Raw genomic sequence first — 19,623 nt, 5'->3', positions numbered from 1 at the left:
TATTGGGTAACTGAATTATAATGTAACATGTAACCAAACTATAATAGGTCACAATGTAATGGGTAGCTGAATTACAATGTAACATTTAACCAAACTATAATAGGTCACAATGTAATGGGTAACTGAATTATAATCTAACATGTAATCAAACTATAATAGGTCACAATGTAATGGGTAACTGAATTACAATGTAACATGTAACCAAACTATAATAGGTCACAATGTAATGGGTAACTGAATTACAATGTAACATGTAACCAAACTATGATAGGTCACAATGTAATGGGTAACTAAATTACAATGTAACATGTAACCAAACTATAATAGGTCACAATCTATTGGGTAACTGAATTATAATCTAACATGTAACCAAACTATAATAGGTCACAATCTATTGGGTAACTGAATTACAATGTAACATGTAACCAAACTATAATAGGTCACAATGTAATGGGTAACTGAATTACAATGTAACATGTAACCAAACTATAATAGGTCACAATGTAATGGGTAACTGAATTACAATGTAACATGTAACCAAACTATAATAGGTCACAATGTAATGGGTAGCTGAATTACAATGTAACATGTAACCAAACTATAATAGGTCACAATGTAATGGACAGCTGAATTACAATGTAACATGTAATCAAACTATAATAGGTCACAATGTAATGGGTAACTGAATTATAATCTAACATGTAACCAACCTATAATAGGTCACAATCTAGTGGGTAACCCAACAACAATAGATCAGTGAAGGTAGACTAAATGATTTACTGCTTAGTTAAGGTTACCATAGTTACGGTAAGTTGATAGGTAGAGTGCTACCCCTTCCTGCACCAAGTCGTATTGCTCCTGAAAAAAAGAGAGATGTGTGAAAATAAAATCAATGAGATTAACGTGATTTTGAAAACGTAAATATTCAATCTGTTGGGGATAAAACAATTCAAAATAGGTCATTTATAAACGAGAAATATTTCGCTGAAAAAGAAACTGAAGACTTTTTATTTTCAGTCCTTTAAGTGCTTCGATAAACACCAGTTTTGCAATGTGATATGGATAGGCAAAATACCTAAGAAGGTATACGATATACTGATCTTGTAGGTCCTGTAGAGAGTAGGGTTCCCCTACGGGATAGGGCTAAAAAAAGCAGCCCTTAAAGAAAAACCATATAAGAAAGACTAAACTTGGATTAGACGAAATAGATTGAGCTGCCTGAATGAACATGATATCTATAAGGAAGGTAGAAAAAATGCAAAGTTATTTGATTGAAAGAAGGGTGCTTACTTGTAGGTTCAGGCAAATAATTCAATGAGGACCACCTACATACCCTTGTGAGTAAGAGTGTGTAGTTTAGCCTGCAAAGTTATTTGATTGAAAGTAGGGTGCCTACTTGTAGGTCCAGGCAAATAATTCAATGAGGACCACCTACATACCCTTGTGAGTTAACTCTTACTCTGCTACCTTAAGAGTGTGTATTGTAGCCTCTAAAGTTATTAGATTGAAAGTAAGGTGCCTACTTGTAGGTCTAGGCAAATAATTCAATGAGGACCACCTACATAACTTGTGAGTTAACTCTTACTCTGCTACCTTAAGAGTGTGTATTGTAGCCTCTAAAGTTATTTGATTGAAGGAAAGGTGCTTACTTGTAGGTCCAGGCAATCAGTCCAATAAGAGTTATAGAGATGATTACTCCTAACAATATTCCTGTCCTGTCTGATGCCACAGCCTTTCCCTTGGTAGAGACTGGATCGGATACGGAGAATTCACTGTTGTGTCCTATTATTGGGATAAAAGAAGTCCTTCTGATAGAGTTCTTCTTCAAAATCGTTTCTGGTAAGGGATTGGCTCCACTTTGTAATGAAATTATTTAATTTGATACAGTTTTCCTCATGTTGGATGTTCACTTCCAAATAAATATACGGAAAGTCATTTACATACGTACATACATACATATATATATGTATATATATATATATATATATATATATATATATATATATATATATATATATATATATATATATATATATATATATATATATATATATATTATACATATACATAAATATTGAGATAAAGTTTGTATTAAGGAATAAAACAGGTGAATATATATATATATATATATATATATATATATATATATATATATATATATATATATATATATATATATATATATATGTATATAAATGTATAAATAGATATATGTATAAATACATATGTGTGCTGTGTGTGGTTGTGTGTGTTTGTGTTTGTATTTCTTATGTTTATGAATATGTATTGTAGAGTACTGATTAATAGGATTAAGGATAAAACAAGAGAATGCAATCCTAGAAGTACAGGGTGGTTTAAGAAGAGGGGGGGGGGTGTTGTATGAATCAGATTTTTACAGTTAGGCAGATATGCAAGAAATATTTAGCAAAAGGTAAGGAGGTGTATGTTGCGTTTATGGATCTAGAAAAAGCGTATGATAGAGTTAATAGGGAAGCAATGTAGAATTTGATGAGGTTATATGGAGTTGGCAGAAGGTTGTTGCAAGCAGTGCAAAGTTTCTGCAAAGGTAGTAAAGAATGTGTTAGGATAGGAAATGAAGTGAGTGATTGGTTTCCGGTGAGAGTGGGGCTGAGACAGGGATGTGTGATGTCACTGTGGTTGTTTAACTTTTATGTTGATGGAGTGGTGAGAGAGGTGAATGCTCGAGTGCTTGGACGAGGATTGAAACTGGTAGACGATAATGACCATGACTGGGAGGTAAATCAGTTGTTGTTTGCGGATGATACTGTACCGGTTGCAGACGCAGAAGAGAAGCTTGGCCGATTAGTGACAGAATTTGGAAGGGTGTGTGAGAGAAGGAAGTTGAGAGTTAACGTGGGTAAGAGTAAGGTTATGAGATGTACGAGAAGGGAAGGTGGTGCAAGGTTGAATGTCATGTTGAATGGAGAGTTACTTGAGAAGGTGGATCAGTTTAAGTACTTGGGGTCTGTTGTTGCAGCAAATGGTGGAATGGAAGCAGATGTACGTCAGAGAGTGAATGAAGGTTGCAAAGTGTTGGGGGCAGTTAAGGGAGTAGTAAAAAATAGAGGGTTGGGCATGAATGTAAAGAGTTCTGTATGAGAAAGTGATTGTACAAACTTGTGATGTATGGATCGGAGTTGTGGGGAATGAAAGTGACGGAGAGATAGAAATTGAATGTGTTTGAGATGAAGTTTCTAATGAGTGTGGCTGGTGTATCTCAAGTAGATAGGGTTAGGAGCGAAGTGGTGAGAGTGAGAACGGGTGTAAGAAATGAGTTGGCAGCTAGAGTGGATATGAATGTGTTGAGGTGGTTTGGCCATGCTGAGAGAATGAAAAATGGCAGTCTGCTAAAGAAGGTGATGAATGCAAGAGTTGATGGGAGAAGTACAAGAGGAAGGCCAAGGTTTGGGTGGATGGATGGAGTGAAGAAAGCTCTGGGTGGTAGGAGGATAGATGTGAAAAAGGCAAGAGAGCGTGCTAGAAATAGGAATGAATGGCGAGCGATTGTGACGTAGTTCCGGTAGGCCCTGCTGCTTCCTCCGGTGCCTTAGATGACCGCGGAGGTAGCAGCAGTAGGGGATTCAGCGTTATGAAGCTTCATCTGTGGTGGATAATGTGGGAGGTTGGGCTGTGGCACCCTAGCAGTAACATGTTTATAGATGATCGTGTCAAACTCACCTGACTTCTTTTCGGTTACTACTAATAGATTATAGTTCTTCTCCGGCTGGAAAGATTTATTCTCGCCTTCTCCCGTACCAATATCGACGGTCTTCGTCGTGTCCTTCTGCAAGGGCAAAGATTTCAAAGGAGAGCCCCCTTGTGAACACTAAAAACACAAGTCATTCAGAGAAAGTGTGGATAAAATATTTGTGTTTTGTGTCATCGCGTGTAGTACGTATACTCTAATGAGTGAATTTTTTCCCTCCCGAGGAAACACGGGGAAGAATGTTAAGTAGATAGAATAGGTAATATATATATATATATATATATATATATATATATATATATATATATATATATATATATATATATATATATTTATATATTATAAATTTTTAGACATGTTTTTTTATAACATTTAGGTATGTCACTGTCATGCCAGTTTCCTGGACCAGGGTTCGATTCCCTGGCCAGCCAGAAGCTATTGTCTTTGAGTTGGTTCCCCCCTTGGGTCTCTGATCCCGAGATATAAGAGAAAATCCAGACATTAAGGTATTGAAATATGTGGCTTATATATATATATATATATATATATATATATATATATATATATATATATATATATATATATATATATATATATATATATATATATTCTAACCTCTGAATTATTCCCCCTTGGAGAAAAATGAACCCTTAACCCCCAGGGGTTGTTTTTTTTTAAGCACTTTTTTTACAGTATATTTATTTTAAATTGCTCTAACAGCCTTAATTTTCGTCATAGAGAGGTCAGGTTGGTCTCATTCTCTTGGAAAATGCCTGAAGTTTCTCAAAAAATTATCAAAAATATGTAAAAAAAAATGTAAATAGCAGTTTTTTGCAAGGACGTACCGGTACGTCCATGGGGGTAAAGGGATGAGTTTTGTGAAACGTACCAGTACGTCCTTTGAGGGTAAAAGGCTTAATTACCGTTAAAGAATTAAAGTTTTCTCCGAATGTTGACCGGATGCTATATCTCCTTGCGTGCTAAATGTAAACTTCAAACATAGCACAAAATAATCCTTTCTCCTCGAATTGGTATGTATGTCTACCGAAGCATTATTACTAAATGGTACAGAGATTTTAATTGAAAAGTATTTAGCAGATAAAATTTCGATCGATTGATACACTATACTCATAAGCTTCATGCTGGTTTTTAAATTTTTGAAATTGATACAAAATTGAAAGAGTTTATAGCTTTTATAAAAAATGGTAAAAAAAAACACCGCAAAAAAAATAGAAAAAAAATTGAAAAAGAAAACTATTCAACTTATGTGGAAAAAAACTGGAGAATACGTTCTATTATTATTATTATTATTACTATTATTATTATTATTATTATTATTATTATCATTATCATTATCATTATCATTGTTACTTTCTAAGCTACAACCCTGGTTGGAAAAGCAGAATGCTACAAGCCCAGTGGCTCCAATAGGGAAAATAGCCCAGTGAGGAATGGAAACAAGGAGAAATAAAATGTTTTAAGAACAGTAACTACATTAAAATTAATATTTCCTATATAAACTATAAAAACTCGAACAAAGCAATAGGAAGAGAAATAAGATAGAGTTGAATGTTTCGAATCAATTTAAATGTAATGTATTGGCATTCGATTGATACCTCAATGGAATACTTTCCAGCGATCCATATCTCTGGTTCTCCCTCGGGCATTTTGTATTTTGAGTTGTTCTCTTCTTCTTCTTCTTCTTCTGTGTATTTCTTCACTGCCTGGAGAACCAGTTTCTTTATCAGGGCGTCGTTGAGAGTTGCAAGAGCTTCTGCCACGACGACATACTGTACCCTAGAAAACATATTGCATCTTACTGAAGTCCAAAGGGCTCCAATAGGAAAAACATATTGCATCTTACTGAAGTCCCAAGGGATCCAATAGGAAAAACATATTGCATCTTACTGAAGTCCCAAGGGCTCCAATAGGAAAAACATATTGCATCTTACTGAAGTCCCAAGGGCTCCAATAGGAAAAACATATTGCATCTTACTGAAGTCCCAAGGGCTCCAATAGGAAAAACATATTGCATCTAACTGAAGTCCCAAGGGCTCCAATAGGAAAAACATATTGCATCTTACTGAAGTCCCAAGGGCTCCAATAGGAAAAACATATTGCATCTTACTGAAGTCCCAAGGGCTCCAATAGGAAAAACATATTGCATCTTACTGAAGTCCCAAGGGCTCCAATAGGAAAAACATATTGCATCTTACTGAAGTCCCAAGGGCTCCAATAGGAAAAACATATTGCATCTTACTGAAGTCCCAAGGGCTCCAATAGGAAAAACATATTGCATCTAACTGAAGTCCCAAGGGCTCCAATAGGAAAAACATATTGCGTCTAACTGAAGCCCCAAGGGCTCCAATAGGAAAAACATATTGCGTCTTACTGAAGTCCCAAGGGCTCCAATAGGAAAAACATATTGCATCTTACTGAAGTCCCAAGGGCTCCAATAGGAAAAACATATTGCATCTTACTGAAGTCCCAAGGGCTCCAATAGGAAAAACATATTGCGTCTTACTGAAATCCCAAAGGGCTCCAATAGGAAAAACATATTGCATCTTACTGAAGTCCCAAGGGCTCCAATAGGAAAAACATAGCCGGGTGAGGAATGAAACAAGAAAATATATAAATTACAAGAGAAGCAATGCACAATTAGAATAACGTATTTGAAGAACAGTAACAACATTAAAACAGATGTTTCATATATAAAACGTAAAATTTAAAAAAACAAAAGAAAGATAAATAAGACAGAAAAGTGTGCTCGAGTGTACCCTGAAGTAAGAGAACTTTACCCCAAGACAGTGGATGACCATGGTGAAGAGGCTATGGCACTACCCAAGACTAGAGAACAACAGTTTGTTTGTTGAGTGTCCTCATAGAAGAGCTGCCTACCAAGGCTAAAACTTCTATAAACTCAAGGGTTCCAAAAGAGAAAAATGGCCTAATAAGGAGAGGAAATAAGGAAAAGAATAGACTAGTGTGCCTGATTGTACCCTTAAGCAAAAGAACTTTACCACAAGGCAGTGGAGGACCACGGTACAGAGGTTATGGCACTGCCCAAGACTAGAGTACTTACGCTGGAGGGTTCTTGACGTGAGGAAGTTGTATTTTGGACACATTTCCTGAATAATCAAGAACCTCTATGGAGCCTTCGATCTGTGGATTTGTTGATTGTTCGGCTTGCAAACCTGTAGACTGTTTAGAGAAAGACCAAGGTATGAAAGTGGGGCATAATCTATGCGACGACGGCAACAACAAAGGGCCTCAGACATGTCATTATTCATAATAATAATAATAATATTAATAATAATAATGATAATAATAATAATAATAATAATAATAATAATAATAATAATAATAATAATAAAGGCCTCAAGAAAAGAACGATAATAGTCACTCTTTGAAGACGTTCTAGTTATTTCAGTTTATTTTTCTTATCTTAAAAATCAAATATGTATTAAATGAAAAGAATAAAACTGACTAACGAGAACAATGCTCCTACATACTTTGTGCTCCTTCTCACTGATGCTGTAGTCTTCGTTTTGAAAGATCAGATCCTCAGACAAAGGGATGTTCTCGTCATCCCATTGAGCATTACACGACAAGCTGCTGTCCTGTAGAAAATTAATGGGCTGCGATGGTTCTAATGGAAGATAAGATGAAATATTATTTATTGTATTTTCAGATTAATAAAATATAGACCAAAACATACAATTTAGTAAGGACATAACAAGAGCACACTTGAAAAACAAGTTTTAACTTTTGACGTTCCACCGATTCAACTGCCTGATTAGGAAGATCATTCCACAACTTGGTCACAGCTAGAATAGAAATTTTAGAATACTGTGTAGTGTTGTGACTCATAATGGAGAAGGCAGGGCTACTAGAATTAACTTTATACCTAATATTACGAACAGGATGGTACTGCCAGGGAAGATCTGAATGCAAAGGATGGTTAGAGTTATGAAAACTTATGCATTATGCATAACGAGCTAACTAAACAACAGTATTAGATTAACATCTAGATCAAGACTTCTTCTTCTTTGTGTGCATCCTTTCCCACTTCTATGTGGGGTCGATGTTTATGGCCAGCGTTCTCCATCTACCTTTGTCCCACACTTCATCACCGGTTAATCCCTTTGATCGAAGGTCATCCTTGATACAGTCCATCCACCTTCGCTTTGGTTTCCCTCTTCTTCTCGTTCCCTGTACCTCCATTTCCATCACTCTCCTCCCAATATACTGTTCATCTCTTCTCATGACATGACCGTACCACCTCAGTCTACTTTCTTGGATCTTATCTGACAGTTCTCTAACTCCTGCAGTACCCCTATTTACCTCATTCCATATCTTTTCTCTTCTTGTCACCCCACACATCCATCTCAATCAAGTTGAGGCTAGCTTGCCCCCCCCCCTCTCAGGGGCTAGGTTATCTAGATCAAGACTAAGAATTTGTATTAAACTCTACTCAACTACTTGGCAAACAAGATATAGAACCTGTTTGGATCTATGATTGTGAAAGTCGATCAATGGGTTATTATCAATATTAGTTCACCACTTGTTCCTGCTCTTCGTTCAGGTGAAGAGACATGAAAATGATTGAGCCACAGGAGATATGGGGAACGTTCCTATTACATTTTATTCTCAAGAGAAACAGAAATACTGATGTCGCCACATATAAATTTATAGCAAACGTTTCGACATTCTAATGTCATCATCAGTGCTACCTAAAGTGAAAATAATAGAAACAATACAATTTCAAATAAAAATTTACATAAAATAAGTAAAGAATTATTCAAAAATACATACAAATTGAATAGAAAATCAGTATGTTACGAAAAGGGGGACAGCAGAGGTATAGCAATTGAGGTCAGGCATAAGATATTCCATGTGAAGAGATTTAAATAGTCTTGATTCACTGAAGAGCAAGAATTGACTATCTTAAAATGCTCACTTGGTGAAACGAACTTACATATTTCCTAGCGTTCCCTAACATCTGAGTGTTTTGGATTACTAAGAGGGAGATCCATTCTGCTCGACTTTCCAATATGATTATCGGTCCTGACTTTGAAGCTTGGATAAGTGCTTCCCAAATAGCAAACTTGGCAGTTTGGACATGAAAATGTGTAAATAACCAATGATCTAATAACAGTCAGCAGGCGATCTTTAAAACGAAAAAAACGATCCAATTTTAAACTTGTTTACAGAAATAAACCCAAAATCTATTTGTGGAAATGTCTTAGAGAAGTGTTTAAGGTACCCGGCTGGCATGCCTGTATATGGGGATATAGGACGAAAAATGAAAAATCCTGTAAGAAATTCAAAGAGCTTCGTGTGGCGATAGAGAATGCGTATACGAAATATTTTTGTCAGAATTCCTCTTACTTTCGTAGTTATAGGGTAATTGGTAAAAGTAACTCAATAAGCCGAAAACATTAATCCCTACAAGAAAATACAGTATTTCTTTTGTTATCATAAATTTTGATAATTACAATATTTTAACATTAAAAAATTAGTGACTATCTGAAGACTAACGAGTAGAAATGAACTTACTGTAAGCTAAAGTTGATATTACAATTATTGCAGCCTCCCCAGGTTGCGGCACACCTTCGTTGATTCCCGATACCTGTAAAGATATGGAAATTGAGTTTAAATTTGTAGTAATTGATTGTTTCTTTCCACTTACATTGTTAAAAATCTGCGTTAAAAAGAAACGTCAAATATCTGGCCATATTTATCCCAGGATTTTTACTGTTTTTTACGATTAAGAAAAAAACGTGTGACATTTCTTTTTTAATAATAATAATAATAATAATAATAATAATAATAATAATAATAATAATAATAATAATAATAATAATAATAATCATGTAAATATCACAAGGCCATATTACTTACATGGATCGTGTAAGATGCATCCGGATCTAGGTAAGATATAACGCACGATTCATCTGCAACCACAAATCCTCCGATGAACTCTCTATGGCGAGTTTCGTAGACTTCGATGACGTACCCATTTATATTTCCAGTCGGGGGGAAAGACGGTAAAGGATCCCAGCCTAAATCGATGACGTACCCATTTATATCTCCAGTCGGGGGGAAAGACAGTTTAGGATCCCAGCCTGAATCGAGGGAGCTGTGCGAGCTAACAATTCGCGTTATCTTTACCTTTCCAGGTGCTGAGAAAGAACCGGAAAGAAATTGTTTACATTACTTGAAGGAAATTGATATATACGTGTGCATATATAGGTATATATGAATATAAAACAACAACAACAACAACAAATGCGGCCGTTTCTAGTCCACTGCTGGACTGAGGCCTCAGAAATGTCTTTGTTCATGGTCGGGGGTTTAGCCAGTTTTCACCTCGAAGCTGGTCAGTGAGGATTGGTGATGGTGGGAGGTCTATGTTTGATCGCCCACAGCAAAGCGACCTAATATGGGTGGCCCTGACTAGTACAGCTTTGCTAGTCAGGGTGATAAGCAAACCTTTTCAACACGTTAAGATAGCCAATTCTCAGGAAGGGATATATATATATATATATATATATATATATATATATATATATATATATATATATATATGTATATATATATGTATATATGCATATATATACATATATATATATATATATATATATATATATATATATATATATATATATATATATATATATATATATATATATATATATATATATATATATATATATATATATATATACAGTATATATTATATATATATATATATATATATATATATATATATATATATATATATATATATATATATATATATATATATATATATATATATCTATACATTATGTACGGTATATAAACACCTGTTACTGTTCTTAAAATACTAGAAAATTTATTTTAACGGTTCATTGCTTCCTTTGTAGTTTACTTGTTTCCTTATTTCCTTTCCTCACTGGGCTATTTTTCCCTGTTGGAGCGCCTGGGCTTATAGCATCCTGCTTTTTCAACTAGGGTTGTAGCTTTGTTAATATATACATAAATATATGTATATATATATATATATATATATATATATATATATATATATATATATATATATATATATATATATATATATATATATATATCATATCATATTGAATGATCATCTACATGTGCAGTTATGATCAAATACACATGATTTAATTACTCACCAACAGGAGGTGTTATGATCTCCTTCGATAAACATCCAGAACTTTCATTCGTCCCTGCCTCATTTTTCACATAAACTGCGAGTTGATATGTTGTATGGTGGTAGAAGTCACGAGGGAAGTCTATTATGTAATTTTCATGGGTATTCTCACGCCTGAAAGAGTCTGCTTGTATGTTGCCACTTTTGGGGTCTCTTGCCGAATTCGTTTCATATTTCCACACTGCCTCGATGTCCAAATCTTTGCCATTGTTTTTTCGACAATCATTCTCTAAGGTAACTTTGCATTGTTTACTTGATTTGTAGTCACCACAGTCTATCTTTTCGACCTTGATTGCTGGCACTGTAAAAGAAAATCGTGTTAATGGAGCGAATCAAATATTAGACTTTCATCGGACTGGGCCTTCAAAAATGGAAAGCGGCTGGATGCAGCCCATAATCTTCACCATCTTCCTCCCACGAGCATCGTGAGTGGCCGCCACCTTCTCAAAGCTAATTCACGTAAATATAACATTAATTTTAATAAAACATAGGTAATTATGATACTTTAATATTGACCTACGTGTCTGGCGTTCGCAGCACCTCTATGTGCTGCTTGCCAGAACAGAGGAGAAATACATGTGGGTGGAGCATGTTGAAGATTGTGGGCTGCATCCAGTCGTAGTCATAAAATATGGACGATAAAAGAAGTTTCAGGACAGATTAGTGTCATGATTTTATTTAGCATACTTTGTATTCACATAGTAAGTAGCATAATACACACACACACACACACACACACACACACACATATATATATATATATATATATATACATATATATATATATATATATATATATATATATATATATATATATATATATATATATATATATATATATATATATATATATATATATATACACATAAATGCACATATATATTCATACACATACATAACGGATTTTGAGCGAAGCGAAAAATCTATTTTTGGGTGAGATGGCCATATCGTCCTGATGGAAGTTCCTATAGGGTAGCTTCCTAGGGTATATTACAACTACGGCGATATTCCCAGAGAATTTACCTTAAGGTACCCAGAATTCTAACTCCTGGAGCGAATATCCCTAATGAAAGGGATATCGCGACATATCAGAGGACGTATTCTTGACACGCCACATGGCAATCTGCACCCCAAACAGAGATTACACATCGAGGGGTCAATTGGCAAGAAACGAAAACGGGAAAGAAAAAGGGGGAGCCGCTCCCAAGGCTCCCTCTTCTCCAGTTTCGTAAGCGTGCCTGGCGCCAATCCTGGCGCCATCTGTATTCCTTGTAGCGTACACGAGGTGTTACAGATACTGTATGTAGGGAGGGGTTCTACAGCCCTTTCATAGAAAGGGAAGGGCGGGTCCATCAGGACGACATGGCCATCTCACCCAAAAATAGATTTTTCGCTTCGCTCAAAATCCGTTTTTTGGGCTCATGCCATGTCGTCCTGATGGAAGTATACCAGAGCATTACTGTATCTGTGGATTCTCAGAACGTGCCGTACTCCCCGGAGGTAATTTTTCCCGGTCGACTAGACCTAGAGACCTAAGATGTTACCGTTATACATCTTTTCAACTAACCATAAACCATGTTAGAGCTTCCTGGCCCCTACAGGGAAGAGTCCTAGTAGACTCTGGAAAAGTCTCGAAGAGTACATATACCTATGTATGAATACCAGGCAAGCTAATATAGTGGTCTCACCCTATATTAAGTAAAGCATAGTTTGTAAAGAACCACTGCGTCAATATGAAATATCGACCAGTTCTCCGCACAATACTTGTATTGGACAAAGGTTTATATCCGCATAGGAGGAAACTTGTAAAACCGCCACCGTCCCCTTCTGGGACGGAATCCTCCCGTTAAGGGAAAGCATAAACCAATGCAACATAGCTTGCATAAAGGAACAATTCTATTAGAATTATCCCAGATAACGTACATAGAATGAATGCTCAATTAAACCAATAAATTGACACAGGTGAAGGAGACGCAAGGTTCTCAAGAACAAGTTTATTGACAAACAATAAATAGACAGGTTAACAACAAATATATATATATATATATATATATATATATATATATATATATATATATATATATATATATATATATATATATATATATATATATATATATATATATATATGAGAAGAGGATAACCCAAAACTTCAAGCATAAGTATGATTGTAAACAGAACTTGTTTATCTGAAAGAAAAACATTATTGCCACTTTTAAGATACCGAGGTATCAAAGTCATAAAAGTCTGTATTACAAATCAATCACATTAGCGTTAGAAAACGCTCAGCACACATGTCTGCACTTATGCTAGGTTCACCTTTGGAAATGGAACAGTCTATGTAGGCAACTCAGTGCCCTCACTTAGTTTGTAGTACCGTATGTAACTACACACTCACCCTGGAATTAATCATCCCAATTAAAACCACTGTTCCTCGCAGAGTTAAACAGTAGGGTTAACGACGCGACCCACTGCTACCACAGATCTCTTTAGTTCCTCTACTTGCTTCGCATAGTGGCGAAAGAACACTCTGGAAGACTTCCAGCCAGTATATGAACGGAGATGTTCAAAATCCATACAATTAAAGAAATTTAAGGATGAGGCAACTTTCCTCGGATTGTGACCTGCGGGTGTACTGTCAGGATCCGCTCTGCGAATAAAATATGTAATTTTCGCTCTGAGTTGATTCAGAGATAAATTTGAGCCTGATGTTTCTCCCCTGAATAGTTGACCACCCTTGAAGTCTGAAGTTCTACGAAGATAGACCTTTAGGCATTCTACTGGACATAGAGATGCATCTTCTTTCAGAGGGCAGATTCTCCAGGGCCTCCACCTGTTGGTGGGTAACTCATTCTTGGCGAGAAACGTAGGATCCGGAAACAGGTTCAGTTCTCCCCCATCCAGGAACTGAACACGACCTGCCTCTCTCGAGAGGGCTACAATCTCACTAACCCTGGCCCCGGATGCGAGTGCAAATAGGAAAATAACTTTTTGTGTCAAATCCTTTAACGCACACTCCTCATTGCTCAACAGAGAAGCGAAATGAAGAACTTTGTCTAAAGACCATGAAATGGGCTTTGGAGGTGCTGAAGGTCTGAGCCTAATGCAGGCTTTCGGAACTTTATCAAAGATCTCGTTACCGAGGTCGACCTGGAAGGCATATAGAATGGGTCTTGTCAAAGCAGACTTACAAGCCGAAATCGTGTTAGCTGCCAACCCTTGACCATGGAGGTGGATGAAGAAAGATAAGCAGAAGTCTGTGGAGATCTCCTGCGGATTCTTCGCCTTGACAAAGGACACCCATTTTCTCCAAGATGACTCATATTGCCTTCTAGTGGATTTGCACTTCTATTCCTCTAGGAAGTCTATGCTGGCTTTCGAAATCCCGAAACGCTTTCTCACCGCTAGGGAGAGAAAATCATGAGCTGCAGGGTCCGGGTTTTCTGTAATGAAGCGCAGACAGTCGACTTCTGGACTTGCTGGGTCAGAACTGGATCTGGTAGCGGTACAAACTTCAGCCGTAGTTCCAATGCCAGGGGGAACCACACGCTGTTCGGCCACTTGTGGGCCACTATTGCCGCTACCCCCTTGAAGGATCTCATTTGTTGAGGACCCTCAACAGAAGGTTGTGAGGAGGGAACAGATAAATCCTGGACCATCTGTTCCAGTCGTGGGACATCGCGTCCACTGCTTCCGCCTCTAGGTCCTTGTACGGGGACACGTACAGGGGCAACTTCTTGTTGTCTTTCGTCGCAAAGAGGTCTATCTGCAGTTCTGGGACTTGATTCAGAATGAAGGAGAATGATCCTGCGTCTAAGGACCATTCCGACTCTATCGGTGTGAACCTGGATAGAGCGTCCGCTGTCACATTGCGGACTCCTTGAAGGTGAACTGCCGACAGGTACCACTTCTTCTTTTACGCCAATCGGAAGATGGCAAACATCACCTGGTTGAGAGGTGGTGACCTCGATCCTTGTCGATTCAAGCATCTCACAACTACCTCGCTGTCCATCACCAACCTTATGTGGATCGAGTGACGCGGGGAGACTTTCTTTAAGGTAAGGAGCACTGCCATAGCTTCTAGAAAGTTTATGTGAAAGGTCTTGAATAGCTTGGACCAAGTCCCCTGGACTTTTTTCCGATGAGAGTGACCTCCCCATCCCTCCTTCGAGGCGTCTGAGTGAATCGTCACCTACGGGGGAGGTGGCTGAAGAAGAACCGACTTCTTTAGATGTCTGGCTTGGGACCAAGGCCTGAGAAGAGTACGTAGCCGAAGCGGAACTGGTCTTCTCAGATCTCTTCACGCGTTTGATGCATAACTTCTCCAAACTCCGGTTGCATCCTTTAGCTGTGCTCTTAGCACTGGGTCTGTCACCAAAGCAAACTGGAGAGAGCCCAGTACCCTCTCCTGTTCGCGTCTTGATATCTTTTCGGAACCTAGAAGTCTCTTGACAGAACCCGCTATCTCCTTCCTTTTCTTCGCCGGGATGGAGAAACGGTGTGACATTAGGTCCCAGTGGATTCCCAGCCACTGGAACTTTTGAGATGGAGAAAGTCGAGACTTTTTTCTGTTGATCTTGAAGCCTAGATACTCTAGGAACTGGATCACTTGACTGGAAGCTTGCAAGCATTCTGTCTTGGATGCTGCCCACACCAGCCAGTCGTCCAGGTAGGCTACTACCTGAATTCCCTTTAGGCGTAATTGTTTGAGAGCTACGCTCGCAAGCTTCGTGAAAATCTTTGGGGCTATATTTAGCCCGAATGGCATGGCTCTGAAGGCGTATAGTCTTCGTTGTAGCCTGAACCCTAGGTAGGGGGAGAGTCGACGGTTGACTGGAACGTGCCAATAGGCGTCCGACAAGTCTATGGAGACGAAATATGCCCTCTTGGGCAGTAAGGTCCTTATGTGTTGCAGTGTTAGAATCTTGAATTTGCAATTCACTATGAACTTGTTGAGTGGCGACAAGTCCAGAATGACTTTGAGCTTTTCCGAGTCTTTCTTGGGAACACAAAACAGCCTCCCTTGGAATTTGATGGACTTCACCCTTCGGATCACTTTTTTCTCCAACAGTTCTTGAACGTACTCCTCCAGAACGGGGGTGGAGTGCTGGAAAAACCGAGGGCACGGGGGTGGAGTGCTGTACCAGCTCCAGCCCAGTCCGTTCTTGAGTAGGCTGTAGGCCCAGGGATCGAAGGTCCACCGATCCCGAAAATTCTGAAGTCTCCCTCCTACCGGCATCATCTCACTTGGACTGCCGTCCTGAGGTCTTGCCTCCCCGACCGCGATCACCCCTGAATCCCCTTCCCCTTGAGGGGCGCCTAGACGAGCCTCTGGCTGCTCCTCTAGGCTTTGCTCGAAAGGAAGTAGACTGCCCTTCGAACGTTTGGGTGAATGCCATGGACTGTGTCGACACGGCCTGGGGTACCCACTGAAATGTGGTTGGGGTTTGTGCCACCAACTGGGGCACTGAAGGCAATGGCAATTGCAGTTGCTGTTGCTGTTTAAGAGGCTTGGCTGGTCGAGACGGTAGCCTAGTCCTCATAGTCTTCCTCTTTGGTTGAGGACCCTCATCCGGGGAAGACTTTCTTTTGTTAGCCAGGCCCCACTTCTGGAGAAGGTTTCTATTCTCCGTGGCGGCCCTATCAACAACTTTTTTGACAAATTCGGTAGGGAAAAGGTCTTTGCCCCAAATGTTGGAGGAGATTAGCTTCCTTGGCTCGTGCCTCACCGTAGCCGAGGAGAACACGAACTCCCTACAAGCTCTCCTCGCTCTGACGAAGCCATAAAGATCCTTCGTCACTGTGGCCAGATGAGTCTTGGCCACTACCATGAACATTTCATGGACCTTGGGGTCACTTGCCATCGTCTCAAGAGTAGTCTGAAGAGACATTGAGGCAGCCAGTCTTTCTTTTGTCTCGAGCTCTCTCCGCAAAAGAAAGTCAGACAGCTTCAGGTCCTCGCCGAACTGACGTCCGGCAATATCAGCCTCCAACTTTCCAACTGAGAAGGTAAGATGGACGTCCTTCCAGTCTTTGTGGTCCATAGGCAGGGCCAGCGACAAGGGTTTACACTCCTCTAGGGAGGGGCAAGGCTTGCCGGCCTCGACTGCTTTTAGTACAGCCGCAAACCCTTTCTGTAAAAAGGGGAAGGCTCTAGCAGGAGAGGACACAAAGGAAGGGAGCTTCTTACTCAATGCAGCTACCTTTGAGTTCGAGAAGCCCCTCTCTTTCATCGAGGATGAAAGCAAAGCTTGAGCCTTAGCATGGTCCATCACTATGACCTCCTTCGGCTCTGTCTCCTCCTTTGAAGCTAGTTCCTTCCTCAGCCGGACATAACAGTCCGGATATGACCCCTTGCTGGGCCAGAATTCCACCTCCTCTAGGGGAACTGAGCCCAACTTATCTGAGATGACGATCTTTCCAGTCGTCATCAGCATGTGCTCAGCATACCTCCATGGGTTAGCATCTGAGCACAAGGGAAGGTCTTTCACATTGAGCTTTTTCTGGGGCCCATGTGATGCTGCAAGTCTCTGCATCTGCAGTTCCATTGCAGCCGCCTTCTCCTGATTCTCCTTCTGCATTTGTTGGATCATTCCAACAATGGAGGAGAGGGCCTGTCCCAGCTCTACTGGGAGAGCGGCCGATTTTGAGGGAATAGGCTCCGGGATCTGAACCGTAGTAGCCGACACCTCGTCGACCTCTTCCTCTACAACGTCTGGGGCTTGAACTTCATCCTGGGCTTCTGCCAGGAGGTCTTCCTCCAGACACTCGTCCACGTCAGACATCCTGTCATCCAACTGGATGTCTTGCATAGCGACCGCGACTTCAGCATCCACCTGGATCTGAACTTGGGGGATCTCCTCTTGAGGCTGGGGAATCACTGCAACAGCTGATGCCCTAGGGAAAAGATACGCCCTCATCTTCTCACTTGGAAGATAAGGTCCAAAGGTGTTCTTCTGGAAGCCCCTTACCCAGGTACGAAGCTTCTCCCTTGCTATATCCCTTGATTCCGTCGTCCTAGGGGAATCAAAGGCCTCAGTAATCAGGTTAGTGCACACGGTACATACCTGAGGGTCCCAATACTGGAGATCACCCTTGGAGACAGCGCATGCTGCGTGCCTCCTACAAAACTCATGTCCGCAGAGGTTCTTACTGTGGACGTTGTAGAAAACACTTCCGCACTTCGGAGGGTCCTCCTGTAAAGAGAAGAAATTTCCATGAGTATCAAGTGAACTATGTATCACTGGATATGCATAGTAGCATAACAATTCAGAAAGGAAAGACACACACTTGTGTTTCCTTCACAACCAATTGTTGCAGCCTTCCAGATAATAAAATCGTATGGTTAATCTCTTCTAGAATAACCAATGAAAAGTTTCCAGAGGAAACAGGTGTAGCTCACACCTAAGCAATGATTTTAAAATCCTGGATAATAGACAAGAAAGAACTCACTTTCTTATCTGTAAGGCAACCGCAAAGGGCTGTGCAAGACAACACAAAAGTGTTAGAACACACAGTGCTGTACCAAAACTTATACTATAGTTTTCCTCTTACAGTATATATTATACTGAAGAATAATGGTACAGTATAGAAGGTTATGTGCCGGCCGGCACACACCATAACTAGCTTTAAAGTATACTACTTAACAGCTATAAGGCGGCAGAACGCTGGTTCAAATGCATGTGCCGGCCGGCAGTAACTGCCGGCCGGCAACAGCCCATATCGGCTACACAAAGTAGCACCCGGCTGCCGGCCACACTCTTGGCGACCGGCAGACAAGGGCTGACATTAGCTGGCCGGCAAAGGTACACAACCGATGCCAGCCAGCAGCAAAAGAACCAGAGGACTACGACTGCCTGGCTGCCGGCCTCATAGGCCGGCAGCCGGGTCGGGTACAGCACTAGAAGAAAACAGAATGGATGCCGGGATAAGAGCGTAAACAACCTCCAAGCCCGGAAATCCGAAAGAGTGCATATAAGGAAGGGGAGAATCTAATTCAGGCTTCCTGACTAATGCCGTCTGACTCACAGACAGGCATGGATGAGGGACCAAGGGAGGTCCGGGTAGCACTCAAGCAGAAGACCCTTGCCGGCCAGCAGACTCTGCGGGCCGGCAAAGGACTGAGTCAATTCCACATCCTAACCTATCCTAGGTCCAGATGTAGAATGACGTACAGTACTGTAATAGCTAGGCCATTACGGAGATAGAGGGGGAAGGGACAAAGAGGGTCCTACCGACCTTGCTTTAGTGAAGGATCACCCGCAGCCAAGGAAACTCATCTTAGCCTAAGGGAGATCCAAGGAGGGAGGCCAGCAATACTTGCCAGCTCCCAAAGAACCAAAGCAAGGAAGGTGTTGCTACTCCTAGGGAAAGAATCTTATCCTCCCAGCGAGAACAGTAACAAGGACTAGTCTGCTAGATCACAAAAGAAGGAATCATCTAGTACAGAAACCTTCGGTAGTGACCTAAGGAGGCTAAGCCTCCTATGTCTGTGTCAGGCCAGCGAGGGAGACTCTACCCCAAGCCAGACAAACACAGACTCCGACTAAAAACTCTGTTGTTCTGTCCCTCTCTGAAACCAGACTTACTGGAACAGGGAGGTACAGTAACACCCCAGTATAGTTTTTTTGGGCTCAAGCCATGGCGTCCTGATGGAAGGTTCCTTTTTGGTAGCTTC

General features: G+C 40.0%; 1 protein-coding gene across 2 annotated transcripts in view; it reads right to left on the bottom strand.

The window, feature by feature from the left end:
* The window catches only part of LOC137641344 (uncharacterized), a 54,928-nt gene that overhangs the window by 549 nt on the left and 34,756 nt on the right, over positions 1–19,623 (bottom strand). Inside the window, exons 21-29 of one of the 2 annotated variants that reach the window (XM_068373805.1) lie at positions 10,909–11,247; positions 9,632–9,912; positions 9,287–9,359; positions 7,240–7,376; positions 6,810–6,928; positions 5,344–5,524; positions 3,700–3,805; positions 1,650–1,782; positions 1–858 (exon numbers count right to left, since the gene is read on the bottom strand). The exon at positions 1–858 is cut by the window's left edge and continues 549 nt beyond it. In XM_068373805.1, coding sequence (XP_068229906.1) covers positions 828–858; positions 1,650–1,782; positions 3,700–3,805; positions 5,344–5,524; positions 6,810–6,928; positions 7,240–7,376; positions 9,287–9,359; positions 9,632–9,912; positions 10,909–11,247 — 1,400 coding nt within the window. In that variant the 3' untranslated portion in view covers positions 1–827. The remainder of the gene's footprint in view (positions 859–1,649; positions 1,783–3,699; positions 3,806–5,343; positions 5,525–6,809; positions 6,929–7,239; positions 7,377–9,286; positions 9,360–9,631; positions 9,913–10,908; positions 11,248–19,623) is intronic. The other variant, XM_068373806.1, reaches the window with a different exon arrangement.

This window comes from Palaemon carinicauda, chromosome 5, assembly GCF_036898095.1.
Source record: "Palaemon carinicauda isolate YSFRI2023 chromosome 5, ASM3689809v2, whole genome shotgun sequence".
In the NCBI taxonomy this organism is placed as follows: domain Eukaryota; kingdom Metazoa; phylum Arthropoda; class Malacostraca; order Decapoda; family Palaemonidae; genus Palaemon; species Palaemon carinicauda.
Note: the sequence above shows the minus strand (reverse complement) of the source record. Positions and strands in the feature narration are given on the sequence as shown.